Below are 26,753 nucleotides of genomic sequence, written 5' to 3' on the forward strand. Positions count from 1 at the left end.
CACGTGCTTAAAGTGTTTTCAAATCGAAGGCTTTGCTCCTACAAAATATTTCATGGGTTTGATCAGTAGTTCTTCAGAACCAATATAATTACAAATCCATGGGCCTCTTCCGCCAATTAACTGCTGGGAGTACTCCGTATGAATGAGTAGTCCCATTGAAGCCAAGGATTGGTGTTTAGGCTCCTTGTTCTGGAGTTGGTTGCATTGTAAAGGTTAGTGCAGTAACATCTACATGAGCTCTCTATTGTGCAACTCTCCCCACGCGCAAGACTCAGTTAATCAAAACCTCTGTAATTGCACAATTAGTAACCTACTTTGAGATACTGCTGAATTCATTACACAGAATTACCATGCTTCCCCCATATAACAAGTTTGCAAATCATTGGTCAAATCTTGTAGTCCTACTGCAGCCTCCATGTTCCTCTTGGCTTAGCGGAGGGGAACCTGCCCCCAAATCACACACCCCTACAGTGGAAGGGAGAAATACCCCTTCAGTTCTTGCCTATTCTCTTCCCTCCCTGTGGAAACCAGCCCTCACTGTAAGTTCTCTGTGAGGAGATCTCTGTCCCCAGCTGCAAGTTCCCTGCGATGCAGATCCCGCAGCGTGCTTCCAGAGGCTTAGCCCCCCGGGGTTGATCTCCAGTCCTACCCCTCTGGAGAAGCGTAAAGCGCTATGCCCGCTGGTCAGGCTGGAGATACGCTCAGTAGCGAGAAGCGCCCTCAGATCTCCCAAGGCGGATTCTCTCTGGGCTCCCCTTTCCCGGCACTGGGTCCCTGTTCCCTCGAGCGAGGCAGGGGGCGCCCCGGGCTCCATAACCAACTGCACCTGGGCAGTACACGAGGGCTGATCGGCGTCTCATTAAGGGTGCAGCTGGGTGGCTTATGGTCGCCTCTTCCCTTTTACGGGGATTTGCACCATGTTGAAGGTAAGTGAGCTGTGCCGGAGATCGAGCTGGGGAAATGGCCTTGTCCCTGCCCCATGGATCAGCTTCTCTAGTTCCCTAGCTGACGGTGGCTTATGTTTCTCCCTCCAATCTCTTCTCCCCCTATTCCTGTTTGGCGGGGGGCGGGAGGTGTTCGTTCTCTCTCTCTCCTTCCTCTTCCCACCTCTCCATGGGGCTGTCCTTTGCCTCTTGTGGCAGGTAAAGGGGAGTCTTACTTCTCCAAGTCTCCTCCTCTCAAGTGCAAAAGGGACCGGCCTTCTGCCCTGGGTCCCTCTCCAAATCCCTTCCTTTGCTCTTAGTTTCCTTTGCCTAGGAAAGGGGCTCTAGTTCTGCCCAGTCTTATGTCAGGTTCCCTGCTCAACTGGGACTAGTCCACACTCAAAACCAGGGTTAGGTCACCTTAAATCTAAAGCCAGTTTTATTCTCTAGCTCTAACTGGCTTTAAAATCGATTAGCACATCGCCCCCAACCCTCGGTGTCTATCCAGTGGTATGGTTTTAAGGTCTGATCCCTGTTGTTCATCCCTTTCAAATCATACTCTTCTTCTCTCTTTCCCCCGCCCCTCAAAGGCAACGAAGGATCCTTGTAGGCATGCTACCCCACGCAGTTTTAACTGCAACTTTGTCCCCCGGCTCTCTTGGGCTGCGCTGTAAGGATGTTGATTTACCATCTCATGTCCCCACTGCAAAGATCTGTCTCTGGTTAAACAAAAATATGGTACAGGAACCATGGTGTCAATAAAGGCTATTTATGAAATAAAAACTATTCCTCAATTTAGTGTCTAGCCTTTGGTGTGACCTAAAGGCCAAAAGTTTTTGGTTCTGTAAGAAATCAGGGGAGTGAATTCCAGAGCCGAGAGCTCTTCCCTGTTTGTCCTTGGATATTAAAATCTGCTACTGAATTCAAGAGTCCCAACTGCTGTGATGATGGGGAAAGGGAGGGAGGAGAGAGCCACTGGTAGCCAGAGCTTGAGCCATTTTTACTTTCCTTTGGAGTCTCAGCAACAAATCTCTCGTTTATCTAGTTACATACTATCCGGGGTATTCTGGTAACTCAGTGCTTGGTTCTTTCTCTTAAGTAATTAATAATTAATAAAAACCTGATTAATGCTTTACTAAGGAAACATCACATGTACAAAAAGGGCTCTGTTTAAAGTTCGTGTAAGTCAGATGTTCATTTATTAGAAGAAAAAAACCTTGGTGCTGTAACACCCTGGAACTAACGTCCTGCGTTATTCCTTAGCCATGTTTAGTAAATCTACAGCAATACTGGGATTACTTGCCTCAGTAAGGGTTGCAAGATTGATCCCTTTGTGGAGCATTTTCTTTCTGCTGATGAATGGAGCCACCAAAAGGAAAAAAACAAACAAACATTAGAATGTCATTGTGGCTGTATCGTTTCTTGAATGCTGCTAACGATTCATCTGGTCGGTTAATTTCATCATGTGTTACAGAAACAAGGCTTCTTCTAAGGAAGGTTTACTTTTTTTTCTGGCTTTTATTTTTTAATTAAGATTTCTGTAGCGTTTAGAGCAAAATTTAAATATGGATTCATTCTGTAAATGAAAGTTTACCACTATTTGGGAAATCGTAACTATAAAACTTACGTTGGTTCTGTAAATAAGTAACAAGACTTTTCTTCCACATACATTGGTTGTCTTTGTTTTGGTGGATTCTTACAGTTCCAACTGCTGTAGTTTCCCCCCCCCCCCCTAGTTGTGGAAACTCTTATGATGGAGCTGTGGCTGGGGAGGGAATAATTGAATTTGGAATTTTTGGTTGTAAAACTGAATAGTTGCAGAGTGATCTATAATGGAATGAGAACTTGGCTTGTCATATTTATAATTGTGTGTTAGTGATTTAGTTATTACTTTTAAGCAATGGTCGTTTGACAGATGGGGAGAAATTTTGAAATAGTGTCTTAAAAACATGCAAGTAAAAATAGTTGATCAAAAGAGATTTTTATAACAAAGTACATTTTTTCACTTTTTGAGCAGCAATGAGTGCCTTTTTCTCCCTTTTCATTTAAAGGAGGAAGAAAGTCAAGAACAGAGCAGTGAGATAAAGGAAAACATGGCATCCAGAACAGAATACTATGTAAATAACCCTCTCCAAATTTTCACCTTCTTTTGAAAGCCATTACTGACATGACCTTATATACATCAATTTTCAACATACTCTCAAATTCCTAATTTTATGTGGTCAAAGAAGTGAATACATAATGACATACATTTTCCATTTCCATCAGTTTGTATATGTAATAGAACAGTAGTCCGCAACCTTTCAGAAGTGGTGTGCTGAGTCTTCATTTATTCACTTTAAATTAAAGTTTCGCGTGCCAGTAATATATTTTAATGTTTTTAGAAGGTCTCTTTCTATAAGTCTATAATATATAATTAAATGATTACTTTACATCAAACAAATAAGGTTTTTAAAATGTTTAAGAAGCTTCATTTAAAATGACATTAAAATGCAGAGCCCCCCAGATCGGTGGCCAGGACCCGGGCCGTGTGGGTGCCACTGAAAATCAGCTCGCGTGCCGCCTTTGGCACACATGCCATAGGTTGTCTACCCCTGTAATAGAACATTTAGCAAGAGGGCTAGTATGGTATGAGCCAAATGTAGACCCTAATCCTACAGTTGGGTCAGTGCTAATGAGTCCATCTGATGTACTTGGGTGGAGCTGTGTGTGTGTGTGTGTGTGTGTGTGTGTGTGTGTGTGTGTATATATATATACACACACACACACAAATGGGCGATGTATATTAAAAACAGTGTTTTCTAAAAAAGTAAATTCTTAAATGGAGATGACGAAAGTTAATTTTGGTATCTTATAGCAGTATTTACAAGTCAAGTAGGTAACTGACTCTCAACTTCATCTTTTGATTAGAGAATGCTAAGAAGTGATAAAATTAGTTATGAAATGGCTGAGTAGAGGAATTATGAATATCCACTCTCTGAAAATCAGGTTCTTTGAAGGTGTCTGAAGTTAAATGCTGAAAAATTGAAACATGCCAAATCACTATGTCACTTTTGAAAATTTAGGCTCATGTTTTTACAGGAAGTGTATACAGTTAAAAATCTAATGCTTTAATTCTCATTGAAAGTCCCCTTCTTCTCTCTCTCCTCCCCCCTTCCTCGCCCCCCCCCCCAAATAGCAAGCACTGTTATAATAGCTTTTGGTGGGAAGATAAGCTATGTTTATGAAATATAAATTACATTTTTTTAAAGAATAAAGATTATTTTCAAAGTGATCATTCTTCATGTTTTTCCTCCCAGCTTGAATCACTCATAACTGATGCTTTTAAGGGAAAGGGATTTCAGAAAATAAATGAACTGTTTGAAGAAAAAGAAATTTACCCTCCTCAAAAATACAGCAAACAATTGTTTAACCAACTTGACAAAGTGTTGAAAAAGGCAAGTTGGCTAACTTATACTGTATCATTTTAAGACTCAAATTAAATAATTAACATAATTGGCTAAGATAGTAATCAAAATATGGTGGAAAATGTTTTATAGGAGTTGGACAAGAATGAATTCCAAAATGTTTCCTTGTTGTTGAAATGCATTCAGATGTACTTTAAAAGTGATCCTCAAGAAGGGGCAAGCTTGCTTATTCAGCAAGGGCTGATACCAAAGATAAGTATAATATTCACATTTAGTTCTGTAATCAAATGACTGCAATTTGTTGAGATGGGATTTATTTATTTATTTTATTTTTTTAGAGAAAACATTAGAATGTGACTTCTTAGCTGTTCTGAAATCAAATCCCAGGGATCCTTTTTAATGGATGAAATGAACTAGGTCACCAAACTGAGTAGGGCTTTTTAAAATTGCTTTGTCTTCAATTTCAGTTAAATCTTACATTTGTTTTGCATTGCTTAGAATAGAAGCTAATGACTTTTATGTAGTATTTAAAAGAAAGCAATCTTATTTTTAAAAACTTTGTATAAACAATGCACTGAATACTCACCGTTAACCAGGTTCAGAGGGACAGTCTGCATGTGAGCTGAAATTGTTTCTTTCCTTGCCCAGTTCCTTTTAGGTCCTGCAATGTGCAATCCACTGTCGCAGGCTGCCCAGGTTTCAGAGTAGCAGCCATGTTAGTCTGTATCCGTCTCTAGGCTGCCCAGGTAGCTTCTGCAAAGCCCTTACACGCACCTACTACAAAACCTCTACAGAATCCTAGATCTCCCTGTAACCTATACAGGATGGAGAGATGTCCTTTGTGTATTATTTCACATGGTTTAACAGCATTGCTTTATAAAATAAGAGATGTTGCAAAACCATCAGTTGAGAATAAAAAAAAAATTGACTTCCTCCAGAAGAGTTCCCCAATAGCTATAATGTCACCAGCATAGTGTGTGCTGGAGCATCACAGCAGAGCAGGGGTCAGATGCAGTGGGGATGTAGATTTCATGAAAGTCAGAGGAAAGGTGAGTTGCTGAAAAAAGAAACTGCTGCTCATTGTTACTTTTTTCTTAACTAGAGGAGGCAATAATAACACAAAGGACTGTTAAAAAGATGGGATTCTACTAATTTCACTTGCAAGTGACCTTTAATGCAGTGTGGTTCTGCTAAGCTCAGTGATCAAGGAATCTTGTGTGTTTGTGTAATGTATCTAGCCACTGATGCACTTGAGGTGAAAATCCATTCAACTGAATCATTGTTAGCCATCTCTGCTTTATTCATTTATTTTAATTTTTACATGGTATCTTGGTTTGAAAGAGCAAGAGAATTTTTGATCCTCATAGAGCCAGCACAGAACAAATCTCTGCTGAGACTTGTGGAAGATTTCTTTGACTCTGCGTTGGTAAGTACACAATTCAAAAATCAGTTTGCTTTCTTCAATGGAGACGGCCCCTTACTAGAAAGGCAGTTTATTTATTCAGAGCACCACCATTGCAGAAAAGAAACACAAGAATTTGCCTTAAAAAAATGAACACCATTTTTATTTAAATAACTCAACAAACTTAGGAAAAAAAGACACCTAAGGAAACTTTTGGCACCCTTTTGTTGTTTCTTGAGAAATAAATCTGAGGTAAAGGACTGTTGTAGCTCAGAAAAGCACATCAACACAGAATTTGCATAGTGGTGTTATGCCTTTTCCTTGAATGCTCCCCTCACAAATGTGTTCCAAATTTTGAGATGTTCCTAATGTAATAGCAATTTGAGGGGTTAGAATTGTGTATGAGTATCTCGTACAATCCTAGGTAGTCTAGGAGGCATCTCTTAAAAAGCCCCCCCTTTAAAAAAGGAGACGTGACAATGGGGTGGCTATGACTAATTTGGATTTTAATGCATGTTAGTGCTCATTTTTATGAACAGGTAGTTGTGCCCTGATGGGCACCCTATCTAATACTTCTAGAGTAAGTTAAATGTACTGTCTGTTGATCCCTTTAACCATACCTGATGGTTGGGAATTTTCCATCAATGTTTTTTTGATGAAAACATAGATCCTGCAAAATAACAAAAATCAAAATTTTCTAGTGGATTTTTTTTGACACTCTTGTACTTCACCTCTCCCAGAAATAAAAAGAAAATATTTCATGTCAGGCTGATCCAAATTGAAACATTTTGGTTAGTCAAATAGAATTGAAATGTTGACCTAAGCCAAAATGAGACATGTAATCTGTCTCCCTGAGCTGCTGCAATGCCTCATGAAAATTGTAGTGAAGGTGACTGATGCCCCAGTCTTCCTTTCTGGTTTGCCTGGCCAGACTACCATGGTCTCCGCCTTTCTGTAACTGCCATAACATAGAATGGGAGTCCTGTGATCACAGTGAATAACAGAAGATATAGTCTGGCCATTCAGGGAGAGACAAATTTAATCTTGAATAAGGGCTAAACAAAATGTTTCAGCATTATTGAATAGACACTTTTCTGAACATTCCACTCCACACAAAAACAAATTGACTTTTCATTCCCCAATTTAGGACAAAAACAAATGTTGAAATATCAGAATTTTCTGTGGTTTAGAAATTTCCATCTTCAATCCGCTCTAATTTCTCTTGTTTTCATTGCAAATGTGATTAAAATAATTATTAAGCTTTGGGGTGCTAAGGCTTTGACTATCAGAAAATTTTTCCCCCCTTCTTTCTTTCTCCCCTCCCCTCCATTATTGAGAATTGGAAAGTGGGTTGTATAAGTGATCTTGCAATATATGTGTATATAGACGTCATACCCTATTTTGCTGTACATGAGCTGAGCTGTACAGTGAAGTCTACATATCAAAATCTGTTTTGAACACAGTAAATTAGCAATTGCAGGTAATCATAATCGAAGACTTCCTATAATTAAGACATTTTAAAAGATACTTTGGCAGAGCTAAATTTTCTTGTTCGGGGCTCTAATAAAACCAGAAATGGAATTATATCCATAATTTATGCATGGTTGGAGATGGAAGGGGCAATTAATATATTTTAAAAAAATAAAAATACATAATTACATTATATTCTGGTTTGTCTTCCTATCCTCAGTTTTTAGGTCAGTTCCTTTTGTGTTCCTTCATTTGTGTCCATTCATAAATTCCAAGGCCAGAAAGGACTATTGTGATCTAATCTGACCTCCTGTAGAATACAAGCCACAGAACATTCCCCAAAATAATTCCCAGAGCAGATCTTTTTAGAATAAACCCCCAATCTTGACTTTAAAAATTGTGAGTTATGGGCAAGCCACTGTGACCCTTGGTGAATTGTTCCAATGGTTAATTACTCTGTGTTAAAAATGTACGCTTTCTTTTCAGAATTAATTTATCTAGTTTCAACTTCCAACTATTGGATTATGTTACAGCTTTCTCAGCTAGATTCCAGAGCCAAGTGTTACATATTTGTTCCCCATGTAAATACATATAGACTGTAATCAAATCACCCCTTAAACCCTCTCTTTGTTAAACTAAATAGATAAGCTCCTTGAGTCTAATCCCTATGAATATGTCTACACAGAAACGAAATGCCCATGGTTGGCCCATATCAGTGGACTTGGTCTCATTCAGTGGGGCTATAAAATTGCAGCATAGACGTTCAGGAGTGTGCTGGAGCCCAGGTGCCCAAAGTCGAATGTCTACACTGCAATTGTATAGCCCCGCAGTCTGAGCTCCATGAGCCCAAGTCTGCTGACATGGGTCAACAGCGGATATTTTATTGCAGTGTAGACTTACTCTATAAAACATGTTTTCTAATCTCTTAATCATTCTCGTGGCTCTTCTCTGAATTCTTTCCAATTTATCAACATCCTTCTTCAATTGTGGACAACAGACCTGAACACAGTATTGCAGCAGTGGTCCTGCCAATGCTAAATACAGAGGTATAATAAACTCTGTACTCCTACTCAAGATTCCCTTTTTATGCATCCCAGGATCTCATTAGCTCTTTTGGCCACAGTGTCACCCTGGGAGCTCACCACGCCTCTTCCCCCCGGGGGATCACACTAGAAACACACTTGTTAAATGATCATTCCCTATCTGCAGTTACATTTTGAGACCTTCATTTAGGCAGTTTTTAATCCATTTAATGTGTGCCATGTTAATTTTATATCATTCTAATTTTTAATCAAAATGTCATGCAATACCAAGTCCAAAGCCTTACAGAAGTCTAAATATATTACATCAATATTATTACAGTTATCAACCAAACATATGATCTTATTTAAAAAAAGATATGAAGCTAGTTTGACAGCATCTATTCTCCATAAACGCATGTTAATTGGCATTAATTGCATTACCCTTTTAAAATTCTTTATTAACCGAGTCCCATATCAGCCATTCCATTATCTTGCCCAGGATCGATGTCAGGCTGACAGGCCTATAATTACTCAAGTCATCCCATTTCCCCTTTTTAAAAAAATAATTGACACAACATTAGCTTCTTTTAGTCTTCTGGAACTTCCCCAATGCTCCAAGAATTATGGAAAATCAACATTGATGATGAAGTGAGCTCCTCAGCCAGCTTTTCTAAAATTCTTGGATGCAAGTTATCTGGACTTGGTGATTTAAAGAAGTCTAACTTTAGTAGCTTCTGCTTAACATCCTCCAGAGCTACTAGTGGAATGGACAAAGCGTTGTCGTCATATATGATGATATCATCTTTTTCCCCCCCAATACAGAACAAAATATTTAATACTTCTGCCTTTTCTACATTATTGTTGATAATCCTACCATTTCCATCTAGTAATGAACTGATACCATTGTCAGGATTCTGTTTGTTCCTAATACATTTTAAAAACTCCCTATTATCACTAACTCTGCTGGCCATAAATTCTGATTTATATTAATTACTATCAATTTACCCTTTCTTCCATTTGTTATATTATTTTATTTTTAAAAGCAACCTTCACTTCCCCTTTAAACCAGGTCAGTTTGACTTTCTAAAACTACTTAAATTTCCCCCAGAACTTCAGATACTGTTCAGATATCAATGTCTTGTTATGACATTTAGCACTATACCATACAAGTTTCAATGGTGTTTATATATACAAATAGATGGCAAAAATAACCCTTTTCCCACTATGGTTTGGGTTTTCAAAGGAACCATGTCTAAGGGAATTAGGCACCCAACCCTCCTTGACGTTTGAGGACTCCATTAAGTGCTTCTGCAAATCTCAATAAGTGCTTCTGCAAATCTCAATATATAAGTTTTAGTGAACAATTTTAATTAATGTAACTGCAGCTTCTGAAGGGTTTATCTGGATGTAAATTTGAAGTTAGTGTCTCAGAAATGCCAGTGAGGGGTGAGTGGGATGGTGCTGGCTGCATAAACACATAGCGGTTCACTTTACTAACACTGTTTGTTTATTATTACTGTATCCAGTATGTAATCCAGATTCCCCTCTTTCTTTCTCTCCCTCCTCTCCCCTCTGCCCCAAATCAGGTCATTTGCAAATGCAACAGTGAAGGTCAGTAATTTCCCAAATACTTTTATTCTGCACATGTCTCAGTAACCTTTTCTTTGTATCATTTTTTTAAAAGGGGGGGGAAAATAGATCTTATATGAGTAAGAGTTCATCCAAAGCCACATGTATAACTATTTACAGGAAATTTTACTGTAACATGCAAATAAGAGTGTTAAACCTTTTTAGTAACTATTGGGATATACTGAGAACATGTAGCCTTGCTAGTGCTACAACTAAAATGAAATATTTTCTTTCAAATTGTTGGTAGTAAGTAATTAGCTTGTTCCAAGGTAAATGGTATTCATGAAATGGGTTTAGTATAGTCAAAATCCTGATGTTGTTTTCCCCCTCCCTCTCCACAAGAATATTTAAAAAAAAAGATCATTTGCCACTGAAAATGGCTGTGTAGTTTTTAATTTGTCTGTGTCTAGAAACTAGAATTCTGGGTTAATAAGAATTGCACAAAGGAATGATCTATATGGGCATCCCCATGGAATAAGAGATAAGTTGCTTACTCCTCTTCTAGCTGCTATTTTTAAAGCAGAGGAGAAATGGCATTATTCAGAACATGCTTGTCTAATAGCCTGGTCTACACACTTTTTGGATCAATTTAACTACTTTGGTAAGGGGTGTGATTTGTCTACTTAAATAGTTAAATTGGTACAACCCCTCTAGATGGGTGCAGTTATAACTATATAAAGGTGACTTCTATCTGAATAGCTTATTCCCCTTACCATGTAGAAAGCCCCCTTATACTAGTATAACTGCATCCAGTCTAGGCGATTGTACTGTTTCAACTATACTGATGTTGCTAAAATAGTGCAATTCTGTGTGTAGACAAGCCTTAAGCCAGATGTAAAACTTTGACTGTTCTCCTAGGAAAGAAACAGTTGCTGGATTCATTCTTACCTGACCTAGGACAGCTAGTGACTGAAACAAAGGTTGGCTGTGCACTTCGGCAGGAGGTGAGACTCAAATGAGAATACAAACTACAAATGTATGTAAATTATTTAAAAAAAACGAAAACAAAACCCACACACAACGTTTTTTAATGGCTTATTTCTCCTCTTCTCCATACTGTCTCTTTCCCCCATCTTTCCTCTCTTCCTCCCCCCCCCCCACCTCCCCACAAAAAAATCCCTGCAAAAAAGGCTTTGAGGACTCTGAACTCCATGCTGGACAGTGTACCACGGGAAGAGAGAAGAAAATTTCCTATGTCTGAAGAAATGTGTTCGCTTACGTAAGTATCTCTACAACAACTGTAACATTTGTTGCAGCAAGAAAAGCATTTAGTTATGGGGTGTAATTTTTTTTTTTTTCAACAATCTGAGGCCATAATCTATAGATAGAACCTAATTGGTGAAAAGCTGATGGATTGTACAAGTATGGATAAAAGTTGTAAGCTTTTCATTTTATTTTAATGAGTGGTTGCACTTTTGTTCAACTTTATAGAAAAAAAATGTATTTTTTACTGTCCATATGCTTTGAATGGATTAAAATGGAAAGAAAAAACATTAATGGATTATGTTGTTTCAGGAAAGATCTGGCAAAAACAATTCTGGAGGTTGGTGGTAAGAAATATTTAGTCATTTATTTTCATGAATTGAAGCTCTTTCCCCTAAAATCCCTAATGAATTGTTACTTTGTTATACTTCATATTGTATTTTTAACTTTTTGAATAGGATTGTTGAGGAAAATAAAAAATTAAGATGAAATATATTTTAGGACAAATTCATTCTTAAACCAAAAAGCTACTAATACTGACCTTAAAAACACTCAAGTAATTAAATAGTAGGAAAGGTTATGCTGAGGTACAGTAAGTCAAAACTGAACTGGTGGGAGATCAGCGTCAGGTGGTAGCATTTTGTTCTGTTAGCCTGCTAAGTGGTTAAGAAGTCCATCTTCCTGTTAACATTTTAAAAATAAAACTTATGAGTTTCATCTGTTTTTTCCAATATAATAGCTTTGACCAAGTAAATAATGTAAATGTAGATCATCGCCTTTCTCTGTAATAAAAGCATTTTGAGGTATCTGTGTTTTGGTAGGTGAAATAACAGCCCTAAGGAGTTTTGGAGGTGAAGTCCTCTTCCTTTTTACTTCAGGGAATGTCTCCAGACACTCATGCACAGAGAGTTAACAGTGCACGATAATTGGTTGAATAAAATAAAGGGACTATATAAGATCTCAAAATAGCTTGTGATATTTTGCAGGACAGTTTGGCTTTTGTCATCACTGAATCAAAGCACCAGCTTCTTAGAATAAAATTTAATGCAGTGGGCTGATATTCATTAAGCCATCATATTAACCTTCTGTTTTTTTGAGGGACGCTTCTATTCTTGTATTTATCACATGTAGATTATGACCTTCAGGTTGCTCTTTCGGAAGCACTGTGTAGGCTGATAACAAAAAAATGGAGGGATGACCTTGTTCACAACTGGTTTGAAGATGATTATCTTGCTGAAGCTTTCAAAGAGATAAAGGATAGAGAATTTGAGACGGTAAGGGTCCTTATTTTGAAAACAAAAACTGACAGTTCTATATAGGGGTTAGTTTCATCTGGGTTTAGTATATAAAGTTCCTGATAATGTCAAAGAGAAGTTTTAATGTCCTTGTAAGAAATTGGTTCAATTACCTTATGTTAATACAATTAATGACAATGTATCCTTCAGTAAGCTGAAGAAGAAATTTCATATTGTTATGATTATGTACTTTTTTAAATGCTATTTATTTAAAAATATTAATTACAAAATAGAACTAATCACCTGGAATAGAGGCTACAAGAACAAGTACAGTCGTGCCTTGCTTTCTCCTTCTTCTTACACCAAACCTTATACAGTTAAATCATACTTTAGGACCAGATTCTCACAACCCTACTTCTTAAATAGTCCTAATGCGAGTAAGATGTGACTCACTGTAAGTAAGGACAGCTGACTCAAGCCATTTGGATCATGTCATCTGCTATTAGATATGTCTTGTCAAGTCTCCATCTTATGTCAAGCCCTCTTTTTTTTTTTTAAATTTGTGCTCAAGACTTCTCCACATGCATCCTCTCATTCCAGAGTGGCCTAACTTATTCATCAAAGCTTTATATCCGCGCTAAAATGCCCTTTCCCACCACTAGAAAACGAATGTAGTATAGACAGTTACAGCAGAAAGAGGACAGATTATGCTAAGATGCAAGCATGCGGGACCATTCTACCTAGGCATGTAATGTGCCCTCAATTCAGTGAAGTCAATGAACGACAAAAACGTAACAATAACATTCTTTTCTGTAAAGAAAATTGCTCAAATAGAATATGAATATAAATAACCACGGGGAATTACTTTTTAAATGACAAGCCATTTAGTGTTGTCTAGCAGCTCAAGAAAACTGAGCAGAAGCTTAATGTGATATGGTACATATAATTTGGATAGAGAGTTTTTTCCTATTATGGGCCCAATCCATCTCTCACTGATTTCAGTGGTAACTAAACTAAGCCCCCTAGAGAACATACATTAGTTTGACCTGTGATGTTACAATATGTTCTCTTCCTTTGAATTGTTCCCCTTCTCTCAAGTGTTCCCGTACTGACTTGTGTGGTTCCAATGTGGGCTTTAACTAAATTGGGTTTGAATCAACTGATAACTCCAACTATACTAACAGCTTGGGTTTGGATCATTCAACAGTGATCCTGTGTATGGTCTTAGTCACTACGCTATTTGCCCAACAAAATATTGCTTACAAGTGTAAACAGTAACACATTTTTGTGTGTGTAACAAGCTGTCCTTTGTTTTGAAGGACTGCAGAAAATTTCTCAATCAACTAAATGACAGACTTGGGGATAAAAAAAGGTAAGTTCTCCACAGTGAACATGGAATATAGTATCTGGCCTGCTAGACAGTCACAGTGACTTTCAATCTATACATATTGGGAAGAAAAATGCAAACCTTTGGTTATGTGGTGTGTAAATTGCAACATGTCTGTAAATGAGTGGCTAATAAACCCCTTTTACAATCCTGGTATCTGCATTTATTTTGATGGAAGAGAAAATTTTCACATCTAAAAACCTGAATTCATTTATTATTATGTGTTTATCAACACTCAGAAAGGAAGTTAATGAGGTTATGCTAGTCACATCACTTAATGCCCTTCTGAAAGGTGCTAAGAAACTGCAGTGATGAGGGAGGTATTCTAGCTTATTCAAGCTCTTCTAAAAGTCTGATGCATAGATTTATAAAAGCTACCAATGGGTGAGAATCTATTTGGTTCAATTGGTCTCCAGTTAGTGCAAAGTGGCTCCTATAAATTTATCTAGCCTTTTTCTCAGTCCAATGTTACACAACCAATGTGCTGAACTACTGATACTTCCCTTGGAAGATTGTTTGTTTACAATATTTAGATATTCATAAAAGAAGGCACTGGGATAATATTATTCTTTCATCTGTACTCATCAGTTAGTATTCCTTCCTTTACTGCTGTTTATAAATGAAATGGTGGCCCACAGGTCACACATTATTTTCTAAAGTACACATTTTAAAACTAACTCTGTAACCTATCAGTGGGTCACCTTACACTTGAAAATAAATTATTACAGTTGATCTCCTCTACTGACAGAATGAACACCCAATACCTGTATAGTATCAGCCTAAAAGGATATTGCAGTCTCTTAAAGGAAAACAAACTTATTTGACTGCTAGAAAAATTAGCCTTTTGATCAACAAGTCTAGAGAGACTTAACCTCTCATTCAGGTTTTTGGTTTTTCATTTAAATTCCCATTCTAACTTGTGTTCAGGAGCAATTTATTATGTTCAAGTATGCTTCTTTTGCAGAGTTTATTCATTTCCCTGCATATCTGCTTTTGCCGACATGGAGGAGGTAAGTGTTTTTATATACTGAGGTGCATTTCTTATACTGTTACTACACTGTTAAAAATGGACAAAATAGCCTAATGTGATTAAAAGATATTTAGTTCTGCTGCATCCTACAACCATGTGAAAGGAATGTTCCTGTACATGTTTGCTTTGTAAACTGCTGTTTTACTTCTCTTTCCATTTTATTGTCTAGTTACCTATTATTTGTGTCAGCCAAACAATAAAGAAGCTGAATAGACTGGTTCTCTCTTAAAGACCATGAGATGAATCAGCTGTTCCTGTAGTAAAACACTAGGAAGGGAACAGGGAGGAAAACGGAGATTCATAGAATATCAGGGTTGGCAGGGACCTCAGGAGGTCATCTAGTCCAACCCCCTGCTCAAAGCAGGACCAATTCCCAACCAAATCAAAACTAAACTAGATTGCCCTTGTACAGTTCCTCCCAAAATGGGTGTCAAAGGGCAAGGTTTGCCTCCCTAACCCCACAGAACAGATCACAGGCTAGCAGCTCACCCTACAGATCCACAAGAGGATCCCTATATCATGGCTAGGTTTCACAGTTCTTTAATTATGTAAGTGAATGTTAAGTACATGGCACTGTGCTCCTTAGAAGGTTATCAAACTAACCTAAGTAACAGAAGTATTAGTCTGAAGAGGCTACCATCAGCTCTGCTTAATAAGTACTGACAAATACATAGGACTTCCTAGAAGCTTGAACAAAACAATTGTGCAGTATTTGCTTCAGTCTTAAGTAAACATTTTCCCTTGGCTAATATACAGCAATTTTCTGGTTCTGCTGGCATTGTAAGTCAGTTACAGGCTAGTAGTTCACCTCTTCATACCATTTAGAAACAAATGTAAGTGTTCATGATAAGGATAATATGTTTCTAGTTAAGCTAGTTAACACAGTTGAGGGCACTAGTACTGTATTTTTGTATGGGCTCTTCTGGAAATAATGGCAATGGCTGTTCTGTTTCTTAAGGTGAAGAAGCCATCAGATGAGAAACTGGAGGAGTTTTGGATTGACTTCAATGTTGGAAGTCAAAGTGTGTCTTTCTACATAGACAGCGCTGAGGTAAACATATCCTCTGATTACTTTTTGATTAGGCTAAAATACTTGAAGAGAATTCACTCCCAAATCCTTTTTTTTTAGGGTGCTCTTTGGGACTCAGTGAGGCTGCCAAGGGAAGTGGTCAGTAGTTACAGTCTGAGAGGTAAGATTATACAAAGGATATTATCTTTACAATCCAAGTAGCCAAAAGAAACTGCAGATTTATATTCATACCTTACACTGAACTTCCAAGAACTTCCAACAGGATCACAGTTGCCAAGTGTAGTCAGCTGCTAACACACGAAAATTTGCAACATAATTTGAGGTTGAGAGTCTAACTCATAAAACTCACTGTGTGTTTGGCTTTATTTTCTGCAATATATTTAAATAAGAATTGAAATTAAGTTCAATCCACTGTAACAAATAGCATGTTTTTGAAATAACTTTATTTAAGTATTCTGCATATACATAAATGTCTGCTGCTATGAATACCTACCATGAAAATGAATTCTCTTTCCTCATGGGCCCAATGTAATGCTAACTGAAGTCAATGGAAAGGCTCTCACTGGGAGAGAGAATGGGCCCCGAAAGACTTTTTTCTAAGGCTAACCTAGCAAAGGATACTTTTTAGGGATGTACTAGATTCTGTCTAGCATAGCTAAAATAGAGATCAAATATGTGCTGGGACCATGAAGCAATAAATGCTAATTTAGGCCTCCCCCTACTCCCATGGATGTAATTGGCAGTTCCCTCCCATCGGGGGCAAACATGGATCCTTAGGGGTAAAGACTTCTAGCTGTGATGGTGAAGTAGACAGCCACAAACATGACCTAGCTGCTACAGTTTAGATATGCAGGAGGCAAGGCTGCAGAGAGGGCTCATAGGGGGACTCTGTAACCTTCTGTGTGGTATAGAGTTTAGCTCCATGAGGGCTGTGTCATCTAAGTGCACTGGTTGGTTTATGGAGAGGCCCAGGACATGGTTCATAGACTTATTTGTACCCTGTAAAGAGAGGAGGATAAAACTCGGTGCATAGTCAACATTTATTTACTTTTCAAAAGAGTGACTCTCTTGGTGTGGGAAATGGCATGCAAATTATTTCAGTGGCGCTTTCTGTGTAATTCTAAAGCAGATTCTAATTTCCTTTTTTAAATAGAGGATAACGGAGAAGAGATAGTTAAAATTTACATGAAGAACCCTACTATGATCAATGGCAAAGAAGTAACAAAAATCAAAATACACTTCAGTGCCAAATTTGATATTTTAAATACACTCAATGAAGTTCTGGGAAAAGACAAAATGATGGCAAGTATTAGTTTTCGGCTTTATTGTATAATCCTTTACAGTCATAAGACTTTTTTAACATCCTAGTTAACACCCACTTTTCAAATGCATTGGTTGAAAGTTTAACTAGCCCTGAAGATCTTGGCTGTTAGATTTAACCAGAGAAGAAGAAAAATGTTTGTTTCCTGTTTTGATGCTATGGAAAAATCTTTCAAGCCTTCTTAGTATACCATGCAGTCTTTTTCGTGTCTCCCCTACTGAGGCCAGGTCTAAACTAAAAAGTTCTGCTGGCATAGATATGTTGGTCAAGTGTATGGGAAAACCCCCACATCCTAGACAACATAGTTATGCCAGCAAAACCTTCAGTGTAGAGACAGCTATATTGGCAGGCCAACTCCTTCTGTTGGCATATGCTACAGCTACACTAGGGAGCTTTGCTGGAATAGCTATACCTGTCTAGTTATACCAGCAAAGCCTATGTAGTATAGACTAGTCTTTAGTCTTCTACACTAGAAATTCAGGTTGTGTCTACCTGGTCTTCCACCAGAATACTGGACATGAACTCAAGTTAATGCTGATGTCTGCACTCTTACGGATATCTGTAATTTAAATGTTCCTTCTCCTTCTAATGTTCAGTAACTGTCCATATGTAAGTTAGATGCTGTGGCACTTTGACCCAAAGGGAAGACATTCCCCGCCCCTTTAAAAAGTTTCTTTCTAATGCCCAAAAGAATGGCTGTATTTAGAAGGTGAGGCCTTGAGCTACTACTGGCTGCCTAATAATGGGTTTGTTTACCTGCATAGTTGAATCAATAAGAGTATTTAAGTTTATCCTATTATTGCGCTTTGAAGTACATCATTCTATTTAGATAAATGGGTAACCTAAAAATACAAATGTGTTTTCTTGTTGGCTCATAGTGTAAAATGGACCATGACATGCACATTGGGGAAAAGAGAAGCTTGTGGGTCCTGCAAAATTCAAATGTTCAGATGAAAGTAAAAACTATGATCATACTCTGTAAATGAGACTCTATGGGCAAGGAAGGAAGGAAGACTGACTTTGTTTTTTTTAAGTACTTGGGAGAAACTTGCATTATGGAACCCATAGAAGTACCTAAATACCGAGGGAATAAAGATGTGTAGTAAATGAGCATACTTTATCCTGGCAGCAGAGTAAATTATTTCCAAGTACTGACTACAGTAATACACTGAGAGCAACAACATTATATGTCACTAGCATTATTCAATGCTTTGTTACCTAAAATATTTCTGTATAAGAATTCTTGGATAAAGAATTCTGGTTTGTTTTTGTTTTTTGTTTTGTTTTTGTTTTTCACAGAATCATAGAATATCAGGGTTGGAAGGGACCTCAGGAGGTCATCTAGTCCAACCCCCTGCTCAAAGCAGTACCAATTTTTTTAAAGATAACAGTAATGTTAGATTAGTTTACACCAACAGATCAAGACTGATAGAGAGGATCTCATTGGCACCGAGGAACAAACAAAGCAAAATGGAACATGTGAGTTTTTAAAAACCTAGATTTCCTGTAGCTGATGAAATTCTAAGAATTATGAATGACGCCAGAAAATGGCATATTCTCCCGAAAGCATCAGCAGCTGTAGAGATTTTCACTTAAAGTAACTTTCTACATAAGTTCCATAGTGATTAGATCTTTAATAGTGGGAACTGAGATACTGTTGATGAAATCATACGGCTATACTGAAAATGTCTCAAGACAAAAAGCAACATTAATGAAGAGGTTCAAAATTGCAAACAGGATTTAGCAGCTGAAGTAGAATTTATGCCTTAAAAATATCTCTGGAAGATGGACGACTCAAATATGAAGTCTTAGCATTAGTCTCTAAAATGTAAGTTTTCTATGAATGAGAAGACTGGGTAAAAATTTCAAAAGTTCACTTTGGGACTTACCCTCCAAAGTCACCTAGGCACCTCAAAAAGTTTTACCAAGTCATCTTCAATAAGAACACCAGTAAGTGCATTTTGGGCTTCCTTTCGTTTCCAGAGCTGCAATGTTTTCTTGCAGTTCTTATGGTTACGTTTTTTTTTTCCTGCCTTGGAGACTCTTAATGATGCTGAGTCCAATTTATTTTCAAATTAAATCCTGGTTCCAAACTTTGCAATTGAAGAAAAATAAAGCATTCCTAATAAAATCTTAAAACTGTAGACCTTCTCATAACTCATCTTGCATATTGAACCCATGGAATGGTTACTTGTTTTGGCAAGTAAATCTGCCTCTTTGATTTTGTTTGTATAATATTATACGGCCAAATTCAGAAATAATGCAAGTAGTTATACATTGGTAAATTGGGGCTTACCTCTTCTAGAAAACTAGGTCATGTTACCTTGAAGTCATACTAATGAACAGATTAATCTCATTTTTGCAGTCAATATTGACAGGTACAAATTTGTTTAACACTTTGTCACCTGGACTTGGGTAAAACCCCTAATTTCTGTTGGGTATATCACAACCCGTTGATAAGATGTTAAACATGATTTGTCCTTGTTCACACTAACTGCAAAGGCTCTAATATTACCCAATTTTCTAATAAAGACTAGACCTTGGTGCTGTCTTTATATGCTGATGGGGCAAAATACTGCAGGAAGGTGTAAGACAAAGAAGGCACCACACTTTTGTCTTGTAGGAGAAAAAGCAACCCAGAGGATACAATATCCCTTAACTACCACCATTCATGTTACCTCTGGATTTAATTGACAAAGCTTGTAGCAAATCTCTTAGGCAGCACTCTCCCTTTGATGTAAAACATAAAGACAACTCACCACTTTCCTATTTGCTGTGGTGATGCATTGATGCCACAATTAGAGCATCAGAAATGCCTAAGGCAGCTACTCAACTACGTTTTCTAGCTCCAATTATCTGAGACCATAACTAGCACTTGTTTAGTAGCTTCCCCCACTCTCCCTGCCAACCTTACTGCCCCTAAATCAATCTATTACTGAAGGTCCCCAAATTAAATGGAGGCTCAGCTATGTAAAGTGGACAGCAGGTAGATTAGAAGCTGCTGCTGTTCATTCTTTGTCCATCTGAAATATGCACGAAGGCAAACCTCACCAAAATAGATACCCCTTAAAAGTATTTGATCACCCAGATGCTCCATGGAATGTATTTGTGGGGTTAATGCCAACTGCAGAACGCTGGTTGTTTGATATTTGCAGAATAATAGCACAGAGAGGACCCAGTCATGATTTGTGGGGAAGGGTTTGGTCCCATTATGCTGCGCATTGTACAGCTATAAATTATAGTCTCTATTCCAAAGAGCATATAGCCTGATTAGGGACAAAGGTGTAGTACACAATGGAGAGGTAGCAGGGGGCAGACAATATGAACCTAGTTGCTTCTATTGGCTACGTGTTCAATGTGGAGGATTTGTATCTTTTTTTTTTTTTTTTTTTTTTTTTTTGGTTCTTCAATATGATCTAGAAGGCTGTAGTGCCCTTCACATTTTGCTGGAAATATAGAAGGGAGAAAATCTATGTATTAAGATATTCTTTCCCAAATTGCTGTTTCACAGTAATAACTAATGAATCCAGCTACTTACAGTGGAAGAAAGATTCTACAAACATTGCAAAAACAGACTCTTTATCTGACATCCTGACATCTCAATATAGTGATCAATCAGTAAGTACTTTTACAGTAAGTATGAGTGTTTGGGATCCTATGTAGAAATGTAATAGTTTTCCCCTTCTTTTCATAGACATGGTGGATGGTACTTTCAAATGTGCTTCAGTGACTTAGGTCATTTTAGAAAATGTTACCCAGTCTTTCCAAGTCTCACAGCTATCAGGGGAAGGTAAAAATGTTTTTTCCCCAAACTTTCTAAAAAAGATGCTAGACTTTACTGCCCAGGAATATTGCAGTTCATAAGTGTAGCCATAATTAAGTCACACAGACTAGCACTTTCCCACCAAATGAAACAATACATTTGAATATTCAGGAATGTTTCCTAGCTGCACTTCTCTGGGACTAGGAACATAAATGTTAGTGTCATGTGCATATCATGTTGTTAACTTCATATCTCAAACCAGCATAAAACTAGTTCTGGTATCACTACGAGCATGGGAAGCCAACAGACTGAAACCGAAGATGCTAAGCTAAGCCAAGGTCAGGCATGACTTCTTGTAGTTTATAAATATCATTCATGTATAACACTTAAGAAATGGTTTGCTTTTGTAGACCTGCACAAATACGGTTTTACCTCTTAAAATTTTCAGAGTGTGAAGCTGCAGTTTCCCAAACTCTTTCAGCAAAAAAGTCTAAAACTCCATCACCTAAACTGAATGATAAAACCAGGTAAGCACTTTGGAGATACAAGATCTTGTCCAAAAGATTAAAATTTCCTAGGGGACTTCTGTATGTTTCTGTTTAACAAGCCATCCAGAACTTAGTTGTTACTAAATCAAAACTGGTATTTACTACTGTAAACCTAGCCCTAAGGCATGGCTGCAGCCTTCTCCTTTTCTCTTCATAGTTATGGGTCCTGGATTTACCTATAAGGTGCCTGGTGCCTCCACTCAAGGAAACCCCTCCTAGCTCAGAGAACACAGAGGGCTTGTTCCTTGTAAAAATATTTCACACACAATCTCCTACAGAGGAGTGTCAGTCAGAACACACAAATAAAACAGCAATCACAATTCCCAGGGTAATAAAACAGTAACTGGGGCTTTATTAGGTATGGGGCATTCAGAATAAGGAACAGTGTCAAAGAGAATTAAGATAAGCACAAACAATAATACATAACTCTACCTCTCCCAACATTTACAGCCAGAAGAAACAACACTGTGCTCCCTGCCAGAACATGCCTAGGCAAACAGTGAATTTAGGCTCAGTCTGTGGTGGGTGGTGCAGTGCAGAACTCAGTGGGCATCTTAAAATAAAATAGCAAAATAAACAAACAAGGGTATTCTTACAAAGCATCCACACCAAGGATGGCAAGGTCATCCTTGTGGCTCTCTGGTCTGGATTCCATGATTGTCCTCAGCCTTCTAAGTTTCTGGTCTCTGCTGAGATGACACTGAGCCAGGAATCTCAAAAGGTTTTTCTCTTGGTAAGGAGTGTGGAGAATAGAAGGGTCCTCCCTGGCTGTGATGGCTTTCTCCCTGCTACACAGCCAAAAAAACAAAAGTAAAACCAAACCCTTCGTCTCTGAGTTCTGGTAGTGTTGCTAGTCAGGTCTCTCTCTACCCTGGATCTTAGGCAATCTGGGCAACGGGATCCTGAGCCTCTCCAGCCATTGCTGCTATAGTCCAGGAGTGAGTCCCTAGTGGGTCTGGACTCTAAAGGGGTTACACTACATTAATAGGAAAAAGGGTTGAGGTGGGGAGAAGCTGCCTAGTGATTATAATCATAACTTCTATAAACTTTTCTTCCTAGTGCTATTCCTGTTTTTAGTGGCTTGCTGTGACCGTAAATGCTGTTTTTTAATTTAACCAATCTAAAAAATTGGTCAAATACTTTGTATTACAGGGTTAACTTTTCTAATGTGCTCTGGGTTGTTTGGTTGTAAAGTAGCTATATAAACAATTTTATCTCTACCATGTAGTAGTCACACTAACTGGCTCCAACCTTAATGCCTAGTTATCTCCCCTTTCTTAATAGTGGTACAGAATAGTATTTCCCTTATTACTAGTTAGTGGTGTTGGAACTGAACAGTTCTCTCCCCTCTTTCCCCAACCTTTATTGCATTGGAGTTAACTGGGCTACGACATTACCTTCACATCACTTGTTTTAATTGGCTTTAAATTGATGGTACTTTAGAAATGTTTTCTTGCCCTTTCCTTCTGTTTATAGTGAACCATCCATAGAAGAACAGCCAGATATACAGTTTGTAGAAGAACATTCCCCAGAGGTAGGTATGTCTGTCTTGGGGCACAATTTACATACAAAAATTTTTCTTCAAGTGCTTTTTTCCTTCACAGTAGAAGAATTAAATTAGAACATTGCAAATATTGTTTACATACCGAGACAGAACAGTCTTGTTCTGTGTTTGTACAGTACTTGTACAGTAACCAGGCCTGTGACTGGGGCTCCTAAGTGTTACCACTATTGCCTCTTGGTCTGTTCTTTCACCCTTGTAATGTGGGGGAGAAATAATAATAATACAGAACCTAGAAACCTTAGCTAGAATCTTCAAACATAAATGCCTAAAATAAGGTACCTCAGCAGAAGTAGCCTGATGTCTTTTCAGAAGGATTTGGACACCTAAATAAAAGTGATATTTGATTTTGAGGTCAGTGGTCAGCACCTATGAAAATTCAACCTACTATAACTGGTGCCTGGCCTTGGGTGCCCAGGTACCATGAAATAAACTTTTACTTTTGTCTTTTCTGGGCAGGCGAGGTCAAAACTTTCATAACTATACCTATCCTGTGAATGAATTAAAGATTTTAAGTATTCTATCTTCTCTACCCTCCTTCTAGTTGTTTCCTCACTGGTCCACCCCTTCCTTAACTTCTGGGTATAAAGTATTATAGAACATGTTTTTATTGTGGATTATGCTATTAATTAGTTTTGGAGTGATTCTATGAACTAATACGGGTGGGTGTGTCTATTTTTAGTTTCAACATACTGAGTAAATAGCTTTACTCTGTGTGCTATAGTTTTAAATTCTGTAACCTCCTTTCTTTCAGATTGATAAATGGGAGAAGAAAAATAGAAGAACAAGCTTAGGCAAAGAAATAATAGAAGCAAAGTACAGTATATGAGTCTTGAATGTGTATTAAACCTTGGTGCACTGTTGCTTAAATGTTCCTACTGTTCATGTTCAGTGTTAAAACTGGATTAAGGAAAAAATGCTTCTCTGCTGCTCTCAGCTAAGATCGAGTGTAAACTGACTAGAGCAGCCATGCCCTCTGGTGATATTTTCCAGTATAGCAATTAATCGGTCTGGTTGAGATTACCAGTGCTTCAAAGGAGGATCCATTCCTATACTGCCAATAACATACAAGAGCTAACTGATATACCACAGAGGAAATTTCTTTTTGACTCCCACTGATTATATTTATGCCCTGAAAGAGGAAGACTGATGGCCTCTGTAAATTTACTTTAGTATGGCTGCTGGTGACTTAATTTGCAAATGTCTAATCTGTTCTGAAATTTTGACATCCTATAGTAACAAGTTCCATCAATAATTTTTTTGCATGTAGTGTATAGGTTTTTGTGTTTTTTTTTTTTAATATTTTTAAACTTGAAAGCACTAGACTGATGTATTCTTAGGTTTTGAAGGGTTCTGCCTAGCAGTTGAGTAGCCCCTTTAGGGACCTAGGGAGCAGAGGATAGCCAGAGTGCCATGCTTTAACACCATGCTCCTGAACTGCACCCTTTGTCATGCAACAACCCAACACCACTCTGTGAGCCGCTGAATTAAAATCCGGTCGCTTGGATTCCAAAGGCACACATGGAGTACTTCATGGTCTGCTGTAGCAAAGGATGCTGACTGCCATTTTCTAGACTAGTTAAAAGTGAAACTTTGAGAAATTCTTCCAAAAGGCTGAGAGGAAATGGGGTTTAGCTGACTGGCTCCATTTAGAGGGTTTAGACGGTCACTCACACATGAAGACAATAGAAAATGAAAGAATTTAGTTGCTTTTTTCAAATACATCTGTTTTCTCTAAAATCTGAATATAATCTTTTTTAGTGCCTACATCTCTGAGAGCCATACCACTATAAACTCAGGCATTGTTGTCTTGAATCTGCAGGCAGAAAAACAGGAAGGAAGAAACCTCGCTAAATCTCATCCATATGACTGGGTGTTGATTCAAACACAATTATACCATTTAAACTATGGAAACCAATTCTCTGCTGCTTGTAGTAACAGCAACTTCCCTCACAAAGTTCTCCACAGTACCTGGGTGTTCTTTTTGTATCCTTAGATGATATGTTTATGCTTCATATGTATAACATTTTAAGTTTTGAATATCTAATATTCTGTCTGATTCTTAGTGTTATCGGAACAAAGGAGAATTATTATTCTTAAAATTAGGGTGATATTGAGGTTTACATTGCAGTTAGCTAAAAATGTGGCAGTTTTAATCCCCAAGTGTTCAAAAATGAGATGACAAACAAACAAAAAAGAACTTTTATGTTTAGCTGAATTTTTGAATTGGTTGTGAATGGAAACTGAGTAATTGACATAGAAAATCTTTGGTTCAAAACATAAATTCAAATATTCACTAAGATTTCTATCACAACAGGTGCCTCCTGTTGAGGAAGGGGTTGACTTCACAGACATTAGAAATGGAGAAGATGAAATACTAGGTTGTCTAGCTCTCCATCACTCTGCCACTGCAGGATTGCTCCAATGTAGTTCTGAAAGCAAAGTGGCTTCTGTCTTTCCTGTTGGGAATCCACAGCACGGGAGAAAGGACCTAGTTCTGTATGTGCACCGCTTTTCCGCTGTTAAACAGAAGAGTAGAATACACAGCCATTTTGACAGCTAATTTTTAAATGGTGCTGAATCTAATAAACACTGACGACTTTACACACTTTTACTAATGTTGGGAAATATGAAGCCTATTTCCAGATGCGATATAGAGATGTGACTAGAGAGCAACCATTAAGAGGCGACGTTTTCAGAAGTGGTTAGGGAAAAGGTCCCTTTTAAAGCCTCTTAAGTTCTTTTCAAAATTCCATCTGCATCCACTAGCGATATTTTTTTGTCTTGTCTTTCTCTACTATTATTGATGGCTTTTGGGGAGCAGAGAGATACTTAATTTATATAACATAACATGCTAAGTTGGCTTAAAGGACATACAAAAGATGCACAATTGTCTTGAACTTACTTTCTAAGGAAACAAGGCATGAGACCAACCCCCGCAAAAAAGTATAGTGGGGAGGGGAAAGAGATAAGAAACCAAGACTTAAAATAACAGTCAGAGCAAGCATTTATTCTTATTAATGCATCTTGGTAAGTTTTAGATACATGAACTCTGTGAATAATATTAATGATAAATATTGTAAATGGCTGCAGTTTTTTTCAGCACTCTATTTTTAGTGAAGTTATGCAAGTTGAGTGTTCTTTCATAATTGTAAGCCAGAAACATTTCACATATTAAGTATGTGTTGCTTTGCAGGATGAATTCCTATGACTTTGAAAATTCATCTGACTCTCTGCATTATGAGAAGGTAAAGTTTGGGAAAATATTGGCATAGGAACCAAAACTAAATCACGTTTGCTTTATATTCAGCAACCAGTCAATGGTAATAAGTTTTTCAATAGGCTGTGTCTCTTAACTGCAGATGAAGTGAAAAGCTTTTCTGAGAAGGTTGAAATTGATCCTATAAGCTAGGAACAAGTAATGATAGACATGGATGAAAACTGGAGATGTGAGACTCATGTCTCATTTCACAGGATTGGACGCAAAAGCTTGTGTTTCTCTTTGAAGGAGTAATCATAATTTGTTGCAGGTTGTAGTGGAAGTCATATAGTGCAGCCATTTGAGTCCAGACCATCAAGTTTGTTTTCCTTACCAATGTACATTAACTTGATTTAAATGTGGTTGAGAATATCTTGCTGTGTTTAAATAGTCAATTTTTTCCCTTCCCTGAATAGAGAGGATGAACTAAAGTCCGTGGTTCTCAGCCTCTTTCGTATCATGACTCCATGTTACAACAGAATGTTTTGGGATCCCAGTCTTGCCATAGAGAAATGGAAGGTGGTCATATCTCACAGGCTGAGAAACCCCAACTAAGTCAATAA

At 37.8% G+C, this 26,753-nt stretch overlaps 1 protein-coding gene across 2 annotated transcripts in view; it reads left to right on the top strand.

Moving 5' to 3' along the window:
- Nucleotides 1-427: 427 nt before the first annotated feature.
- The window catches only part of SYCP2L (synaptonemal complex protein 2 like), a 51,948-nt gene continuing 25,622 nt past the window's right edge, over nt 428-26,753 (top strand). For both annotated transcript variants that reach the window (XM_065584954.1, XM_065584955.1), the window contains exons 1-22: nt 428-926; nt 2,975-3,040; nt 4,223-4,360; nt 4,463-4,582; nt 5,652-5,756; nt 9,811-9,835; nt 10,712-10,797; nt 10,984-11,072; nt 11,369-11,403; nt 12,188-12,330; nt 13,611-13,663; nt 14,643-14,688; nt 15,667-15,759; nt 15,838-15,898; nt 16,892-17,040; nt 18,478-18,538; nt 20,571-20,677; nt 21,085-21,160; nt 21,271-21,349; nt 22,847-22,904; nt 23,686-23,747; nt 26,128-26,179. In XM_065584954.1, coding sequence (XP_065441026.1) covers nt 918-926; nt 2,975-3,040; nt 4,223-4,360; nt 4,463-4,582; nt 5,652-5,756; nt 9,811-9,835; nt 10,712-10,797; nt 10,984-11,072; nt 11,369-11,403; nt 12,188-12,330; nt 13,611-13,663; nt 14,643-14,688; nt 15,667-15,759; nt 15,838-15,898; nt 16,892-17,040; nt 18,478-18,538; nt 20,571-20,677; nt 21,085-21,160; nt 21,271-21,349; nt 22,847-22,904; nt 23,686-23,747; nt 26,128-26,179 — 1,713 coding nt within the window. In that variant the 5' untranslated portion in view covers nt 428-917. The remainder of the gene's footprint in view (nt 927-2,974; nt 3,041-4,222; nt 4,361-4,462; nt 4,583-5,651; nt 5,757-9,810; nt 9,836-10,711; nt 10,798-10,983; nt 11,073-11,368; nt 11,404-12,187; nt 12,331-13,610; nt 13,664-14,642; nt 14,689-15,666; nt 15,760-15,837; nt 15,899-16,891; nt 17,041-18,477; nt 18,539-20,570; nt 20,678-21,084; nt 21,161-21,270; nt 21,350-22,846; nt 22,905-23,685; nt 23,748-26,127; nt 26,180-26,753) is intronic.

Source organism: Chrysemys picta, chromosome 2, assembly GCF_011386835.1.
Source record: "Chrysemys picta bellii isolate R12L10 chromosome 2, ASM1138683v2, whole genome shotgun sequence".
Classification (NCBI taxonomy): domain Eukaryota; kingdom Metazoa; phylum Chordata; order Testudines; family Emydidae; genus Chrysemys; species Chrysemys picta.